The following is a 20,039-nucleotide window of genomic DNA, read 5'->3' as shown; positions in this document are numbered from 1 at the left end:
AGGAAGGAAGGAAGGAAGGAAGGAAGGAAGGAAGGAAGGAAGGAAGGAAGGCAAAATTAGAGAGGGAAAGAGAGAATGAAGAAGTCCACAAAGAGACCCCCTTTAAGATGAAATGCAAATCTTTTGTACATACAACATTGGAAAACAAATTTGCTCTTGTGCCTTTCATGCTTGGTTACTTTATATGTCCATATTAGCATTTTGCGCCCTTTTATGTTGCATGGTCAGAGATCAAATGTGGTTTGGCCAAAGCTTGCAATGTTGCATCTTGGCCTTGGAGACTATGACAAGGTAGGGAATATGTGCATATAAATAGTTGGAATCTCTTTCCCCACCTATGTCCATTCAGTAATAATTTTAGAAATGGAAAAACTAGTATTTTCTCCCAAATTATAGGAAAATATTATTAGCACTAGCGTTTGGATTCTTCTTCAGCTTCTCATTTGCCTCACTCATGTTGTTTTAAATTAGGATGTTACATTATAGCCTGCAATTCTGAATTGGATAATTTTTTTTAAAAAATCCAAATTGTTTTGTAGATGGCCACTTTTCTTTTTCCTTAAAACTTTATTTATTTCATCATAGGGCTAAAATGCTGCAAATTATAAATGGATTATTACAATTGAATAGATGGAGTCTAAGGTCAAAGACAGCTAATTTATTAATTTTCCAAAGTTCAAGCTCATACCATAGAAATACTCTATCTACATAAAAATACACATCATTACAGTGGAGCCATTTACTTCTTTGCCTAAATCCTGAAATATCACATTAAATGCTTTTTAAAATTTTGATTCATTATAGGGTATGTTGGGGTTTTTTTAATGGGAGAAATAGAAGAACCCATTTTCTAAATCATTTTGAATTTCTTTCTACTCTAGGTAAATGTAGTGTTGTATAGTAGTAGATGTATTGAATCTAATTAGTTTGGACTTCTTTAATTCAGAATTCTTGATATTTTAGATATAAAACAAATAATTTCAATATAATTAAGCTTAAAACGTTAATCTAATAGGTTATTCTTCTGTATTACCGTGTTTCCCCGCTAATAAGACACTGTCTTATTATTTTTTTGGACAGAAAAACACCAGAGGGTTTATTTTCAGGGGAGGGCTTATTTTAATGAACATTGACAGCAATTTTAATAAACAGGTAAATGTGAACAAAAAAATGTACCTTTATTCAATAAGCAAATCACTGGGGAAGAACAGGATGACACGCTCACTGCTGCAGCTCTGATTGGATGCAGCTCGGAGTATGGCGTGCGTTTCACGTAGCTCAGGGGATCACCTTCACTACAGTAGCAATCTCAATAGGGCTTATTTTCGGGGGAGGGCTTATTTTAGAGGATAGGTCTTATTATCGGGGAAACACGGTATCTAAGGTAGACCTGTTGTGAATTTTAAGTTTTTCAAAGGTATTTTACTTGCTGATCCCATAAAAATTTTAATTTATCATGAGAATTTTGAAAGTTTTTATTTAAAATATTGTAGAATGTGCATATATCATTTGTATTACTGTAACCTCACCTATGACCCTCATTTTGAATGACAGTGAGTTAAGTTATATACAGAAGTATTGAAATAATGGATGTCATGATGTTAAATTCCATATCTCCTCCAAAAAGGCATTTTATTGGTGAAAGTTTGAGAACCTTGAACCAATATTACATTTTTGTCACTTGGCCAAAGTTCATACATCCATATGTTTATGACTGCCTAGAGCTTTCATAGTTTTCCAAAATGACTTGACCCCTGCCCACTGAAAGTTTATATAATTAGAGCAAAGATAATGTATAGAATATATAGAATAATATAGATATTATTAATTATATGTCATATAATTTATATATAATTATATATGTCACACATATATTATATATAATAATATAATATATGGAATAATATATAGAACAAAGATACAGATCTGTACAAACATTGAATAACCCTTATTTGGAATGCCAATTCTATAATAGTAAAGTAGAAAACACTTAGAAAGTAGAAAAAAATATTTTGTTTCTATTTCTTGGTCCAATGGAATTGAACAGATTTGTGTGGGACAGCTACACAGAAAATCTATCTCTTAGATTTCTACCTCCTTCAAAAAACAGCATTGCCTTTCCCATGCTTCAGAGTTATGACTCAAGGTATTTTTTCATCTGTAGCAGCAAGCACCCTAGCATGCCCAGGATGGCTGCTAGCACAGGTTCTTTGATCTGCCTTTGAAGAAAAGCAACTCAAAAAGGATTAGCAATCTTACTTTAATCAAACATATATCATTTACCTAGTTCAGGGGGAAAAGTTCAGCACCCTGAACTTCAGAGAAAATACAAAGAGAAGTTACAAGCAAACAAAAACTACAGAGAAAATAACACAATTCAGAAAACCAACAGACAGGGTTTCTAGCTGTTTGACCATTACATACAGTGCTACCCATGTTTCCCCGATAATAAGACCTATCCTCTAAAATAAGCCCTCCCCCAAAAATAAGCCCTATTGAGATTGCTACTGTAGTGAAGGTGATCCCCTGCACTACACGCTACATTACGGTACCCTCTGTATGCACCGTCCCCCCCCACCGTGAAACGCACGCCGCACTACGAGCTGCATCCAATCAGAGCTGCAGCAGTGAGCGCGTCATCCTGTTCTTCCCCAGTGATTTGCTTATTGAATAATGGTACATTTTTTTGTTCACATTTACCTGTTTATTAAAATTGCTGTCAATGTTCATTAAAATAAGCCCTCCCCTGAAAATAAGCCCTCTGGTGTTTTTCTGTCCAAAAAATTTAATAAGACAGTGTCTTATTATCGGGGAAACACGGTAGTTACCAGAGAGAGAAGCACCAACATCTGCATTTTCAAAGCTGGGCTCAACGGCTGCCCAGAGTCTCATCTGGCCAAATTACACAACTCTTCCCAAAGAGAGCCCCAAAGCAAAACCTTGCCTCAGAGGTATATATGTATAGCCTTCAGGGTCAGAGATCATCACAACCCTCAGTGACCCACTGCCTAATTACAAAATTAACAAGGTGTTTTCATACCTGAAAAACAAGCCTTCCCCTAAACAAGCTTCTGTGGGCTCTGCTCCACCCTTCAGCAAACTTATCCCAACACAGATTCCATGTGGCCACATTCAGCCTTTTAGGGGGCAAAGTATATTTTCAAATCAGGGAAGGTCTTCAAATTCCTTTGCTTATTAAGGGTTAGGGAAGATCTTCAAATTCCCTTACCATTACATCATCTTAGCATTTTAGTCCTTAAGGAGAGGGAGAAGATCTGACCCCATTTGTTAACTACTGCTGACCAACTTGCCAGTAGACTCAGATATTCTTGAAAGGCGTCAGAAGCCCCCATCATTCAGTAATAGTTATGAAGTACCCTTCAGTGCATGAAGCTATGATAAATGTTGGCAGAACGTTAATTTGAAAATACCTTTTCTCTTCTTGCTTTGCCCTCTATCCTTTACCTTCTCTTCCCTTCTAAAAACAAACAAAAACAAATACCCAGAATCCCACATGAAACCACCACAAGTGAGCTGTATTTAGATTTACTTTTCCTGATTAGAATTTTATGTATGAGTTTTTCAGCTAAACCATTGTAGTGCTGAAAATGTTGTAAAATAGCTTGTCCTTGCTGTTACTTCCAAAGTCTAATCTCCATACCTGTGCTACACTCATCAACAGTGAATACATTATGTTATCAGAAAACTAAAGACAAAAAAATGAATCTTAGTTGGAAAGGATTTTAATATTACCTTTTCATCTTATTTTGTTTCAGCCTCAGTTTTGTTTTGTTTTGTTTTTTTCAAAAAAAAAATCTTATTTGAATAGGAAAGTCAGTGTTGAAACATCCTTTAGGACCCTAGAAACAGCTTTCTAACATAGCTAGCCTTATAATATCAAGAAGGGCTTATTGAGTATAATTTCCTTTTCTGATAATGGCACTCCTGGTAGCCTATTTTCAGAGGATTATTAACCTTCCCATGTGTCCCGACGTTATTCTGTCTGCCCTTGGTTGGTGCCTTCAGATAAACCCCAATCTACGCATTCTGTAGCAGCTTGGAAACACCAAGTCACTCTGCCTTGTTTTATTGCTTAACTTTTTCAATTACACATATCTTTAATAAACAGTCATTCTCCTCTTTCTCTACGTAATGGTGCTCCTGTAAACAGGGGATTAGGATTGCACATCTAATCAAATTAAAGACCCGTTAGAGCTAAAGTAGTACAAGATGCTGCGATATTTCACAGAATATGTGACATTTAAATTCTAATATCTTTTCCTTGTGACAAAATGTTAAAGGTAATAGTCTGTCACAACATGACTCCATTCTCATGACAATAGTTGTAATGAGATTGTCAGGAATACAAACCAATCTGTGATACAGTTTTGTGATTGTAATCTGGTTTTGACTTAACCCAAGAGCTATAATACATGTTCTGCGGATTGTACACTATTTTAAAATTGTAACATGTTATTGTTCCTTTCCCCTAGGCAAAGACATTTTTGCTAAGATGTTGAATTTGGCTACTCACATTCTTGCAACAAATATGTTCATTTGGTGGGGGGAGGGGCGTTGCCTTAAATGAAAGGACTGGTATTTTTGTATTTGAATTTATCACCTGTTCACACACCCCAAGAATTGTTTGATTAAAATGTAGAGTTTTTTTGACTATATATACTTAGTTGTTTCCTTTTTATCTTCCACAGCTAGCAATACAGGGATGCACAGGAGGCAAATCACTGACCTTTTAGACCAGAGTATTCAGGTCCACTCCCAGTGCTTTGTCATCACTTCTGACAACCGCTATATTCTTGTCTGTGGTTTCTGGGACAAGAGTTTCCGGGTCTATTCTACAGACACAGGTAAATGTTGTTTTCTTCACCATTCAACTCTATTTATACAAGTAAACACTGAAATTCTTAGAATATTTCTTCATATTTTTGCTTCAAACAAGAACGGCCTATTTGCAATTTGTAAAAAAAATATCAAATAAGAAAGAAAAAAACATACTTTTACTTCTTATCCCATCCAAGGCATGATCACTGTAGGCCACTGTGAATTAACCCTTAGTATTCTTTTTCTATTCAAAGATTTTTCAGCCAAAATGCATTTGCAGCATGGTTGATCATTTTTTGAAGGCAGTAGTAGTATATAAATAGCATGTGCTTGTGTATATGTATGATATTATGGGGAGTACATACATATCTAGTGTTTTCCCTCTTTTATATTATTTTATATAGAAGGTTTTTTGCCTCCTGCAAAGTCTCATTAAGCATACCTCTTGGGAGTCTATTTTTCTTTTCCTTTACCCAGTTCTGCATAGAATCCTTCTAAAAGCTACACCATCTTGAAGAAAAGTAGCTGACTCCTGCTTTTATGCATGACAGGAGCTCTTGTTAAGATAGCATAAAAATCCCAAGCCCATATATTCATTTGCATGCATCTGCCTAAGGGACACACCATGCTCAACTATATTACCCCATGAGAACTAATATAATGAGTTTTTGTAGAGCTTTGCATATTAAGGAAAAGAGTTTCATCCAGGTTGAAGAACAACATACCGAGGAACTTATGGAGCCTAGTTAAGTTCTAGTCTGATATATTTTAAGAACCTCTAGAAAATAATATAAGATTAAAAGTTTTCTAATTTAAAAAAAATTTATGTTCTTTCCATTTTTAGATTAATGAAATATTAGTGACTACAGAGTCATTGGTGCATACCAACTGGACTAAATGAATGCCACAGTTCCCTCCATATCTGTGATTCTGTGAAATATATAATAGATATATGCAACTCAAATGTGAAAATTGATGTTATAATCTAATAAAAACTTGGAATATTTTAGAAATATAGTGCTCTATTTAATTGAAATTTTTGAGGGGCGGCTAGGTGGCGCAGTGAGTAAAGTGCCGGCCCCAGAGTCAGGAGGAGCCAAGTTCGGTTTTGGCCTCAGACACTTTACACCCACACAAAAAAACTAGCCATGTAATCTTGGGCAAGTTACTTTTGGTTACCTAGAAGTTTCACAGACAGTTCTTTTTGTTACTACTTTGTTGACAATCCTTCTAAAATATATTTTCCTACCTTACTAAATAATTTATTAAGAAGTGACCACGTTTTCCACAAAATATTTCCATTGTAATATAATACATTTCCTCTAAATTAGTCATTCACATCTTTAGCCTTCCTTTTTTAGGGCAGTGGTTGTCACTCTGGCATGATATGCATTTGATTCACCTGTTACATCACCTTACAAACTCTGCTCTTTAAATTATTTCTTATGATTCTCCAGAGGTTGTATTAATATTAGTAAGTGTTATGTTACTGTTTTAAAAATAAAGAGGTTAGGGGCAGATAGGTGGTGCAGTGAATAGAGTACCAGCCCTGGGATCAGCAAAACCTGAGTTAAAATTCAGACTCAGATGCTTAACATTTACTAGCCATGTGACATTGAGCAAGTCACTTAACCTAATTGCCCTACCTTCCTCCTCCAAAAAGCAAATAAAACAAAGAGGTTAGGAATATATAGGGATAAATAGCAAAAGAAGCTAAAGGGGGAGCCTCAACATAGCTGACAGTTGTCATTAGGTTATATGAATAAATTGTTATTCAGATATAAATGATTCTAAAGTGAATTTAATTGACTTTGTTGGAGTTTAAAGTTAGAATTATAATAAATCCTAAAATAATAAAGGTAAGTATAATAAAAGGCCCAGATTTTCTTCATATTGTCATTCTGCTTCATAGTCAAAATTGTAAAGACTTTGATTTGTTTTGTTAGAAAGACACTTTATTTTAGAAATCTAAACCCATTATATGTCTTTAGTACACAGGGTGTCCCAAAAAGTCTTGGTGTAGTTTTAAGATATTAAAAATAAAAATGATTAAAAACTATTAAATTAATACCTTAAAACTACATTGAGACTTTTGGGACAGTATGGGACATTATGTCCTGTACTATCCACCCTTACCAAAAACAAACACAGCTCCAACTCTTTATTTGTATGGAGTTTTTAATCTATAAAGATGTGTTGCTCTAATGTCTTAATTAACAGTAAAACTTATTTTTAAACTTCATTTGGATGGAACTGATTTTGCCCTAGAGGATGAAAAAACAAAATATTTATACCTGCCGGAAAAATCTGTGAAGAAATAAATAAAAAACTGTTCCATGCTTTCTTTTTTGGTTTCTTAATATCCTGTGGACAAAACAAAATCTAGTGTAGGTTTCACTATAAGTAATATCTTTATGTTTTGTTTCTTTCGATTTTTTTATGAAAGCAAGAACATTATAGTTGAATATTTTCCCCAGGTTTGGCAGAGGAGCAAGGGGAAAAGATTATGTGATCACTAATGTGTAATGGCAAAGCTATCACAAGTGTTGAATTCAATTATATTTTAGCACTTTTAAAAAAAAGTCCTTATTAGATTTCAGGATTTAAAAAAAATTTTTTTTGTTAACAGGAAATTCTTTTCATATAAATCATGTTTTCTGGACACAACTAGTACAGGAGAGGCAACAATAAAACTTTCCCCCAGCAATGGGAATTATTTTCAGTCAGCCTTTTAGATTCAGTAATTCAGAGTACTGAGCTTGATTTTTTTTTATTTGTAGCACAGCTGTCAAATAAAACATTAACTAGAAAATGTGTTCTGTCAAAAAAAGGGATATCCCAGTGCTTGTGGTAATATTTGATATTAGTGTGTCGAGAGGTGGGCTACCATTAAAGGAAACAAAAAAAAAAGGTTGCGGAACTCTTATGAGATTATCAGAAAATAATTTATGAAAGAGAGCAGCCGGTATTGATACGCTAAGATTTATTCAGGAAGAATAAGCCTCGACCACATAACTAGAGTAAACTGAACTTGAGAGGAAGGTCATGAGAGGCACAAAAGGGACATGCAGAGTCAGAATAGGTTTCTGTATATGGACCTAAAGTATAAAATAACTGTCAAATAATAAGACTAATTTGTTTAAATGCCTAAGCCATCCTGAAATTTTTCACAACTTAAGGAGAAAATCCTGATAACTATCCAATCATAATTAAGAGAAGGCTTATTCTCATGCAAGAGAAGCATGAGAAGGTAAACAGGGAAAAGAAATCACAAGGAACTTATCAAAGTTGAACTATTTACATTCCTACATGGAAAAACAATAATTGTAACTGATGAAACTTTTCTCAGTATGAAAATAGTTGAAGGGAATAGAAATATATGTGTGTGTGTCTATATAGAAGGGTATATGGGCCTATGAATACATATGTGAATGTGTGTATATACCTTTACAGGTATACATAGACAGAGGGCACAGGACCAATTTAATAGGAAGGGATGATACTTAAAAGGTGAAATTAAGAGGTGAGAGAGAAATATAATGTGAGGAGATGGGGAGACACAAAATGGGGTAAACTATCTCATATAGAAGAGGCAAGGGAAAATGGTTACAATGGAGGGGAAGAACAGGAAGGCAAAAGGGAATGGGTCAACCTTATTCTCATTGAATTTGGCTCAGGGATGGAATGACATACACACTAAATAGGGTATCTCACCCTACAGGAGAGTAGGGGGGAAGGGGATGAGAGGGGGGATGATGGAAGGGAGGGCAGGCTGGGGGGGAGGGAAATGGGAAGCACCCACTTTTGAAAAGGGACAGGATCAAAGTAGAGAATGGAACAAGTGGGAGTTGGGATAGGAGGGAGGGAAATATAGTCAGTCTTTTGCAATATATCCACTATAGAAATGTTTTGCATAGCTACACATGTACAATCTATACTGAATTGCTTATCTTCTCAGTAAGGGTGGGTGACAAGGGAGGAAGGGAATGAATCTGGAATTAAAAGTTTTAAAATCAAATGTTTAAAAAAATTATATATACACACACTATTATTAATACTACTTTACATGTAATTGGGAAATAAGATATACAGGCACTGGGGCATAGAGATCCGCCATGCCCTACTAGAAAAGTTGAAGGGGATATGGGAGAAGATATGGGCGAGAGCAGATTGGAGGAGGGGATATCGAGTGGGACTGCTATTTGGGGGCGGTTGGTAGGGGGAAAACGGGGAGAAAATTTGTAATTCAAAATCTGGTGGAAATGAATGATGTAAACCAGAAGTTAATAAAGCATTGGGAAAAAAAAATAAAATTTGCATTTTAACAAACTTCTCCACTCATTGTTCTAATGGTGAAACTAAAAAACAGTTTGAAATATCATAATGTATCTGACTGATACAAAAGAAAGATTTTTCTTAGTCTGATAGTGCAAAAACTTTCTCTTTCCATTATGTCGTCCTCTGCCACTGTAGGATGAAGTTCATGTCCAGATAACAATGTCCATTTCAACAAATTAAATGGTCCCTGTTTCCAGGTTTGGGCTCTTGTAGTTGCATTTTGAGTGCAGAGATAGTAGTTATACTTCCATGTTTGTACTTTGGTATAAAACAATAAAAAGGTGATTAACTGACACATGTTACCTCCTCCAAGAAAATTTCCCTTTCTAACTATCCTACCTTTAATTGATTCTGTGCTATACATACTTATGTAGTACAGAGAAAGGCCAAAGTCCTTGCATTACTGAAGAGCAGGTAAACTAGAGAAGCAGCAAGGATAGCCCTTACAGGCCATGGAGTTCAGTCCCTTCAATTTACAAATGAGAAAACTAAAATATAGAGTGGTTAAGTGACTTTCCCAAGCTTGCATAGCTGGTAAGTGTTTGAAGCAGGATTTGGACTCAGGTATTCTTGTCTCCAAGTGCAAAATTATTTCAGTTCTATTTGTACTAATAAAAATATACTACAATATAGTGACATTTATCACACCTAATAAGTACTATTTTTTTATGAGCATTCTCTTTCATGACTTCACCTTTGCTTTGTAGTTGTGATTTGTATATTTTATTTTCCCAACTCAAAGCTGGGAAGGGTAGGAACTATATATGTCTACTTATTGTACCTTTCAAGAACTTTAAATAGTGTAAGTTTCAAGGATGAGAAATATTCTAACAAATGAAAGAAAAAAATATTTTTAATACTTGTTGTCCCCAATTTTATTCTCATTTGAATCACAATTAAAATAAAATCTACAATTTGAATTTGTTTGTTTTTAAAACAAAAAAGTAATAGTATAAATTTAGAGACCATTGTAATTCAGAAATCCTGAAAATTCAGGAAAGAGTTTTTGATCTTGTATGGATATATAAAAGCCTTCAGGGGAAACTTTTCCCCTAAATTACAGTATAAAAAATATGTTTAATATGCTAATTTGAAATGAAAGCAGATACAATTTAAAAACTTGGGTGCAAGAATGTTGGTCATGGGATAAATATTTTCATCGTAGGAGCATTAGTCAACTAAACAAAGTATTTAGTTATTTCCTTCCTTTTTTCCCTCCATTATTTTCCTTTTTTTCTGTCCTTGATTTCTTAAACTGTATCCTTCCTTTTAGTAGCCTCGTGGGTTTAAATAAAATTTAAGACATCAAAACACATCAAAAATAATCATATTTTCTTACTAATATGTATTGGCAGCTTGGATATATGTATGCAGCAGGTACAAGTCCTTGCTTTTCACATAGCCTGGATTTCACCTGTGATAAACTACAGTTTTTATCAGCTCTGCATGTATATTAGTGATATTTTGTAAGCATGAAGGCTTTTTCCTTGTGCCCTCGAACAACATTTCTGGAACCCTGCTGAAAATGTTATTCAGATATATGTTAATATATTTGTTATTATATTAATGTTAATATATTAAAACACTCTTTTGAACATTATTTATTTATTTTATTTTAGAAGTGAGGCAGTTTAGTGGGAAAATGGTAGCTAGTGAGAGTTAGACATAGAATGGAGGGCAGCAGCTGCTGTAGTGATTTAATTTCCTACAAAATTTCCACAATTATGTGCCAACGTGTCTGGATAAATGAAAGCCAGTATTTGTGTTTGTATATATGTGTGTACATATATACATATGTGTGTATGTATGTATACATGTCATACAAGTGTTATATATGTTATATACTCTCTGTGTGTGTCCTGTTATGTATTTGTGTATGTACGCACACAATTTCCCTTGTGTTCTGCAGTTTTATTGAGGTTTTCTGTCTTCCCACCTCACTCCTTCTCACTCTCTCCCCCAAAATTTACCTTTGAATAAACACCTATAAGTTTGTTTTTCATCACTACCTTTATGGAATGAATTTCAGCCATATAGGAATTTAAAAAGCAACAACAGAAATGACCCAACTACTCTAGAAATCTCCAAATTTATGTAATTCAAGTATATAAATATTAGAAATATTCCCATATGACCTGTTGCATTTAAATGTATCTATTTTCTGAGAAAGTGCAAATGGAATGCAATAAAGTAAACCTTTATTAATCACAGCTAATGGTAGAGGCCAGGCTAAATGAGTGAAAAATGAAAATTTCTTAATATTCAGAATATTTCTTAAGTCAGGCAATTTTGTGACTTTCTAAGACATAGAGAAGTAACCTGATGAATTCTGATTCTAAACAGAAGTCTCCCTAACCCTCCTTTAACGAATATATAGAAATAAAATTTAATTAGTAGTAGCCATTTGTAGCCAACAATCAATCTCTTGTATTTCAGGAAAATTGATACAAGTGGTATTTGGACATTGGGATGTTGTCACTTGCCTTGCCCGATCTGAGTCATACATTGGAGGAAATTGTTACATTCTCTCGGGGTCTCGAGATGCAACACTCCTTCTCTGGTATTGGAATGGGAAAAACAATGGAATTGGAGATAACCCAGGCAGTAAGTACAGCTTATTTTACCAGAAAACTTTTGACAAGTGGCTGGTAATAAAATTTTTACTCTAGTTAACTTTTTTCTTTCTTGTGATGAAGTAATTAAATTAACAAGTAATTTTAATTTCTCAAGCTTAAATTAAAGGAGGTCTAGGTGGTCTTGTTAAGATTGTGTGACCCCTAATGACTAAGACACAAACTTAAAATCACATTTTTTGGTTCCATGTTTCTCTCAAGGTCTGAAAAGTTTAGTCCTAACTGAAAATAGCATTCCACCAAGGAAAATACAAATGTGTCATTAATTGACAATTACCCAGAATCAAAAGAGATGCCACAAATTATTTTGTCTGCCAACTATTTATTTTTAAAGAACAAATAAAAATGTTAATTTTGGAGAAATAAGCCAGGTTTTTGCAAAATCTGCGTAATAATGCACTTTCATTTATATATTAAAAACTAGAACTGGTTGTAAAAGGCCAATCTGGAATATTTCTCACTGACTTTTAGTTTTACAGATGGGAAATGAAAATGTTTAGCAATAGCCTTAAAATTCTTTATGAAACTACACTGAAGCAGTAAAACACAAAACGTGCAACCGTTTAAAAGTGTAATTCACAGAAGGCAAAAAAGGAAGTAGCTACCATTAAAACCAATCACACACAGCTGGGGAAAAGAAATGGCTTTTAAAAAAACACATTAAGTAGTAGGAAAAAAACAATTAAAGGGACCACCTGAAAAATGAGAATTTAATTAAAATGATTATGACAACATTGAAGAGTTACTGCAGGAATAGCATATTAGATTTTTATTTCACAAGGTAGAGCATTTTAACTGCTCTTAAATATTTACAGTTTCCTAATTTAAAGCAAGTTGCAGTTTTTTTTTTGTTAGAGTAAGCACGTTTCAAGGTTATTTTTACCAGAGTAGTTCAGTAGTACCTATTTGTGTCACTTTTGTCTTTCAACTAGAAAACAAACCACAACTTAAAAATCCATCTTATATCTCATTGACTTTAACAGATTGTGCTATCTGTACTTTTATGGAGATTAAATCTTTTGTAGGTGAGCAAATTCTAGCAACATTTTAAGGGATTCTGTGGTATAGGTTTTTCAGATCCACTTCTGTTTACATGAATACACCATGTTAGTTAATCAATAGAAGCTATAGGATGTAGTGCCTAAGCAAAATGTTTTCTGTGATGAATTGCAAATGTCTGCATTTTATACAAAATCAGGAGAATTTCCTCCAAATGTTAGGGGAATCGAGAATTTTAAAGACTGATAAGCAATGCTATACCCATACCTCCATTTTATATGTAGTTGAAACATGTTAACTGTATGTTGATTGTTTTTTTCCTCTGAATATTATTTTGACTAAAAGTACATTGTACTTGTTTTTTCATTATTAACCTTCCTCAGATCTAACTCAATTTTCCTACCTCATCAGAAAATGTCTTAGATTGTCATAATTGCTAAACCTCTCACTTTGTTATCTGTATCCAGATATTTAGGAAGACCTTTAAGTCTATCTTACCTGTCTTAAACCAGTTTCATTGCCAGCATTATATTGAACAAGGGAGATGATGGGAACTGGTGATAGATGATGGTTTGGGATTGATAGCATCACTTGCTTTATATGGCCATCACATCCATGTGGGTTTTGGTCATTCTAGAATGAAATCTGGGAAGTTCCTAATGACATGTGGGTTACCTTTTTGTGTCTCTAGGATTATTGTGTTTCACATCAACTAATTGTTGCTGTCTTTCAGAAATGCAAGTCCACATAGTGAAATAATAGTTTTCAAATAGTTTTGAAAGGAGGCTGCAATAAATTTTTTTGCTTTTTTTTTTTGAGGGGGAAAGTAGGGCATTTGGGGTTAAGTTAAGGGCCCAAGGTCAAATGGCTAGTTTTGTGTTAAGTGTCTGAGGTTGGATTTGAACTCAGGTCCTCCTGACTCCAGGGCCAGTGCAGGAAGACCTAGGTTCTAATCCCACCACAGACACTTACCCAGACTCAGTTTCTTCATCTTTAAAAACTTACCCTGGAGTCAGGAGGACCTGAGTTCAAATCTGGCCTCAGATGCTTAACACTAGCTGTGTGACCTTGGGCAAGTCACTTAACCCCAATTGCCCTGCCTTCCCCCATCCAAAAAGTCAAAAAAAAATGGGACCAATAGTCTGTTGTGCCTACCACACAAGTATCTTATGAATATCATATGACATCATCTAAGTACTTTACAAACTTCAAAGTGCCATATAAATGTCATTTTTTATTGTCAAGAACCTCTGTCCTCACACTGAGAGATCCATTAGCCTAATCTATAAAATAGGAATCACAATGATAATAACAATGCCCTAATCTGATAGTTTAAGATTCACATCATTTAAACAAATACCAGCTGTCTTGGTAGCCATATTACTGTTACTTATAAAGTACTCTATGTTACAGTTTCAGTTTGAGTAGAGAGTGGTGAATACTTAACTCCTCCTCATGTTTACATAGAAGACCCCAGTAGTACAAGAGATACATGTTAAATGCTGGTAGACTGGCACTGTGTATTTTCTAAATTAATTTTCTCAAAGTAAATTATATCCCTTTCATAGGATTATAGATTTTAAAGGTTGAAGGGACCATGCAGGCCTGTCAGGACCAGCCACCTCGTTGTACAACAAATCTAAGGAATTTGTTCCAGATTACAGAGGTCACCCTTGGCAGGACTGGGATTCAAACCCAAGTTCCTGACCCCAAAATCATCACTTTTTCTACAGTATTTTACTCCCTTTCTGGCCTTTTAAAAATATTAGATACCTCAATTTAATTTAGTATCAGTATTTACTTTGAGGAATCAAAAAGAAAATGAAAATATAACAAGTATTAGTTTATTTTTTTTTCTGTCCCAGTCTATACTTTTTGAAAGAAAAAATGACATTTTTTATACTGTGAACATTGTGACATTTTTTATACTCAGAAATATTTATGCAAAATCAGTACCTGTTAATTGTGTTGATGGCACCACTGACAACTTCTGAAATCAGATTAATTTTCAGATGAGTGTTTTTGCTAAATGAGTATTCTTTAACTTTTGCATATTTAGTCTGTTTCTTCCCCTGACATCCAGTGTGTGTGATCCAAAGTATGTGTTTTTTACTAAATGTTTAGTTATAAATACATAGCCCAGAGATGCATGTAATAACTTGTTTTACTTAGACTATTGAGTTAAAAGTTTCCTCTCTTTCTACGTGGTAAAAAAAAGCACATGAAAGAAATCTTTAGGCCTGTTGTTTTTCAGTTTTTTATAGGTTCTCATTCAGTGATAGAGTAGTTTTTCCAGTTTGAAAGTCAAGAGAATAAGTCTGCTTTGGAAATTTAATTTTACTTACTCAGGCCATATGCCTCTCTTGGTTTTTTCCTTTCTATCACTTCACTGTCTCCAGATCTAATACTAGTGCAGTTTGCAAAGTCGATAGCTTTATTACTATTTAAACAAAAAGAAACAGAGAGAATGAAAAATAACATGCTACCCAATTTTAATATGTATATCATCTGGGCAAAGTCAAACTAATTCATATTGGATAAGTTTTGTGTATAACTCTAGGCGTTCAAAAAAAAATACAAAAACCCCCTCAAGTTCCTTGTGTTTAATGAAATTGACCTGTTACATTGCAAATACCACATTTTCACATCTACCAGAATTTTTTGTCTTTGAGTGATAATCATACATTATTAACTTCTGTAAAAAATTATTTTCTAAACACATAGAACAATAAGCTGTACATTTAATTTATAATGTATATTTGTAACAAATTAATTAGAAATAGCTTTAATATATAAATGGAGCATCTCACATTTGTTCTTAGTTACTAGTTATTTTTTCCTGAGAGAGAGTCCTGCCAGAGAGTGGCTTACTCTTCCTGAGTAGCTCCTTTTCCCCATGTTATTGAGGTCTAGACACCATATCTTTAATTATTGTTGAAATAAATAATCATCAAAGTTTTCATAGTGCAATTTGCAATATTTTAAGCATTGAAAATGTCATTATGGACCTTATGTATGGAAAACTATAAAATAATTGCTATTATTTACAAGTATTTCATGTATAAAAACACCAAACAACATAAACTTTGGTTTACAGAATTAAAGCCCGTTAATTATTTTTAGACAGTGAATGGGTGTGTGTGTATTTTAATCCCCAGGTGATTAGTCTTAGAGACAAACGTCCATAGACTGTTAAGTTGTGACTTAGATTTGTGTGCATGGTATTTCAGTGAAGTAGTTTTCCATTTGCACATTCTGGTTTTGATTTGATTGAAAGGTGGCATTTTATTATTTTTTTCTTTGCAATCAGACATGCTAATCTATGTCAGCTTTCCACTTTATGAGAATGGCGTCTGCTTGGGAGAAAAAAGAGCAACTATTTTAGTTGTATTTTTTTTTCATCACAACATGATTCTGTTCTTTAAAAAATATTTCAGCACCATTAATTAGAAAGAAGGTTTTATTAACCATAAGGCTAGAAAGAACAGACCACAGAGCTGTTTTTTAAAGTACTGTATGATATAGCTGCCCTGTTTTTTTTCTGTCTAAAACTTCATTTTGTTGTATTCTCATCAATCACTTAAGTCATTACCGTAAGTCCTACTGTTATTAATTTTACCAGTATCCCCCTAATGAGACATTCCTCCTATAATTAAAAATGAATTCTAACTTTCAGGCATTCTAAATTTTTTTTTAATGAATTTAGAATGATCTTACCATATGAACATAAATACTGCTGATATGCACATGTACTGCACATCAACTCTATGAGAAAAGTGGTGGTATATTATATGTCCAGGTGTGAATTATTTACTAGGTGCTTTGGTGTATGTGCTTATGCATATGTATATTTCTGTGCACATATACAGGAATTATGTCCTTTTTATGGTAAAACACAATATCTTTCACTGAAGCTACTGATAAATCCTTATTCTTTGTCTTGCCAAAAAATGGCTGGAGAGAAACTAACAATTATTACTGTATAGAAGTAGGTGTCTTAGAGCACCATCTGCTGGCCAGAACTGGGAAATTAGTGCTGCTAATACTTGGGGAAATGTGCAAAATAAAACAGGTGTGCATTAAAAAAAAAGTTGGCATATAAAATATATTTTGTATGGAACAAGGTTGAAATGGCACTTTCTTGTGTTGTCATAGTTATATTTACCATTGTAAAAATGATTTTTTTTTGCTTTGCAGAATTGTAACCAACTATGATTTTATTTTATTTACAAATATGGAAAATTGTGTTTCATACTTGATCAGAGAGACAGCAAGTATTATATCTGCATATTTTTTCAAAAATGTGCTAAAAATAAACAGTTGTAAGACTTTCAGTTGATTGAATGTCAGTTTAGGAAAGAAGTTAAAGATAACAGTCTTGTCCAAGGGACTTTATTCCAGTTTGTACTAATTGTGTTAGATGTTTTGTGATTTTAACAAAAGGATATTAAGCACACAGCAAGTTTTTGTGCCAGTAAATATCCTGGACACCATCATCCACAGTGAGGTTTGGTTTTTGACCTGTACCTTTAAAGAGCCAAGTGTCCCTTGTAGCATTAGTCTATCTTGTGGCTCTGACATCAAGCCAGATATGTTGCTTTCTTCCCTTGAAGAATTCCACAAGTTGGTGTGTTGGCAATATTCAAGTTCAGGTGTCACAAAAACTGTATGCATGAAATTCTCCAGAAGGTCTAAGATGTTTAGTGCCCGATGATGTAATGCAGGCCCTCAAGTTCCAGGCAAAACAACTCTATATTTACTGCTTGGAACTAAGAGTAGATGTGGTAAAAGGAATTATATTCATATGGTAAATGAATACACCCTTAATATGCACCATATGCAGAGTGGTGGGATGATGTACCAATATATCATATTTATTTACCTTGTTTAGTTGCAGAAAAAAAATGACTATACCATTCTGCCCTTAAGTTATGGCTGTATAACTAAAAGAACAGAGGAACTAATGATTTATGTTCTAAATTTAGCACTTTTTCTGACTATCTTCATATGCAAACATTAATACTGTGGAAAAAGTTGTATGGTAGTTTTTTTATATTCACATTGGAAATTTAATTTTAAAAATTTTCTGGATTTAATCTAAAAAATTAAATAGCAAGGTGTAAGTTCTCTATAGTCCATTTAACAGTGTTTTTAAAAGATTCTCAAATAGAAAAGTGTGCTGACCATCCATTTGACTGTGAGACTCCAAAAGTAAAATATTTCTTTCTCTTTTGTGGGGGTGGAGAAAAGGAAGAAAAGAAATGGCAAGGGAACTTATCAATTATAAAATCTGGATAATAAATGTGATAATGTCTCCAATTTTTTTTAAATGCAGACATTTACAAGTTAATTTCTTCAATTTCTTAGACTATTACCGATAGAATATTAAAAAAATTTTAACCAATTTTCCTGTAAAAGTATTAACACAAAGGTCACATATAGTTGTTTTGATCTTATAATGCTTTCCTATAAGTACTTTTCTCGGTTAACTTGAGTTATAACTACTTCTCCCTACTGCTACTGCTGCTGCCATTTCTACTGCTACCACCACTGCTTTTACTTCCTTGCAACTATTGCAACTATTATCTAACCACAAGTCAACTCGAGTTCTCCGAGGTCCTGAAAACTTCACACAAAAAATTAACTCTAAGTATAGAAGAAACTGTGTGCCAGCTGGTCATCGTTAAATGCTCCAGAGAAATTTAGTGTTTTAAAGGAATTCAGTGATAAAACCTTTTGGGGTGGGGGGGGAAGTAGGAGTTCAATTTTAGGAAACTACCTCCATCCAAAAGCAGACCAGCAATTGTCTGAGAAGTTTTAGTCACAAAGATTTGCCTGGAGCACTGAGGCTTTGAGGGGCTTGTCCTTAGTTCTATGTGCCAAAGGCAAGATATGAATCCAGTTCCTCCTTACTCCAAGACTGTCCCTCAGTCCACAAATTGCCCCCCTAATTTGTCTTTCCATATGTTAGCTTTTATAATGGAGGTTTATGAAGCAGCATAAAGGGCACTATTATATTTAAATAATGGTAAGTGCATTTAAGTCTTTGCTTTTATTTGTTCATAATTCTAAAAATGTATTTTCATCATACCTGAAATAGGCTTCTCCAGAATCAGAGTAGTTTGGGTTTAGCAGGTATGCTTTAGTCAGTTCCAATGGAGCTCCCAAAAGCCAATTGTTCCATTTTCAGGGTGAGCATTTCCACTTTGGAAGTCACCACATGCTACAAATCAGTGGTTAATTTAGTGCTTTGTTGATTGTCTATACTTGAGAAAGTGATGGAGAAATTGTTAGTAATTCAGATTAAACTTAACAATGTGGTGCATTTATTTCTCTTCAGAGAGCCAGCTGGTAAACATTGACCAGCTCCTGGGGTAGAGGCATTTGAGACAAACCTAAGCAGTGCAGGATAGTGGGAAGAACACTGACTTGGGAGTCAGCATGGACTCTAAGGTGCATCCCAATCACCTACTTACTGACTGTATGACACCCATGTGAGCTTCAGATCCTTCAGCTATAAACTGAGGGAGTTAGACTAGATGACATCTAAGGGTCCTTTTCAGCACTAAATCTCTGACCCCATTGCTGTGAGCATTAGAACATGCAACATTTAAAGCATTATGATTTTTGCTTCCTGTGGCCTTTGTTCAAACTGTACAGGATGTTTCTATCAATTAGGGGCACAATGGATGATAGAGTGATGGCCCTGGAGTCAGAAAGACCTAAGTTCAAATTTGGCCCCAGACACTTACTATTTGTGTGATCCAGAATAAGTCCCACTATTTATATATACATACATACATATATATATACATATATATATATATATATATATATATAAGTCAAACTGTTTTCCTCAGTTTCCACAAATGTAAAATGAGGATAGTAATAGCATCTATGTCACAGGATTGTTATGAGGCTCAGATGTGATATTTGGCAGGGGGAAAGGCAGGGGAAAAGCACACAGCACAGTGCCTGGTACATAGTAGGTGCTACATAAATAGTTATTTCCCTGTCCTCCCCTTTAGTTTTCAGACTTGCCAATATCTGCACATTCTGCTTAAGCATATTAATTCCCTTCCTTTGTGCCTCAGTTTACTCATCTTTAAAAAGGAAAGGTCAGACTACATGTTCTCAGAGTTCCATTTCTGCTCTAAAATTCTTTGATCTAAATGTACAGTTGTGAATTCTACCTGCCCTCATGGAAGAAACCTACAAAAGATTCTGAAT

General features: G+C 34.2%; 1 protein-coding gene across 2 annotated transcripts in view; it reads left to right on the top strand.

Moving 5' to 3' along the window:
- The window catches only part of LRBA (LPS responsive beige-like anchor protein), a 737,508-nt gene that overhangs the window by 694,024 nt on the left and 23,445 nt on the right, over positions 1 to 20,039 (top strand). For both annotated transcript variants that reach the window (XM_069105500.1, XM_069105498.1), the window contains exons 39-40: positions 4,710 to 4,865; positions 11,614 to 11,781. In XM_069105500.1, coding sequence (XP_068961601.1) covers positions 4,710 to 4,865; positions 11,614 to 11,781 — 324 coding nt within the window. The remainder of the gene's footprint in view (positions 1 to 4,709; positions 4,866 to 11,613; positions 11,782 to 20,039) is intronic.

This window comes from Petaurus breviceps, unplaced genomic scaffold, assembly GCF_028583685.1.
Source record: "Petaurus breviceps papuanus isolate PSGF00001 unplaced genomic scaffold, PetGlider_PUasm1.0 76, whole genome shotgun sequence".
Lineage (NCBI taxonomy): Eukaryota > Metazoa > Chordata > Mammalia > Diprotodontia > Petauridae > Petaurus > Petaurus breviceps.
The sequence above is the reverse complement of the archived record's forward strand: the minus strand, read 5'-3'. Positions and strand labels throughout refer to the sequence as shown.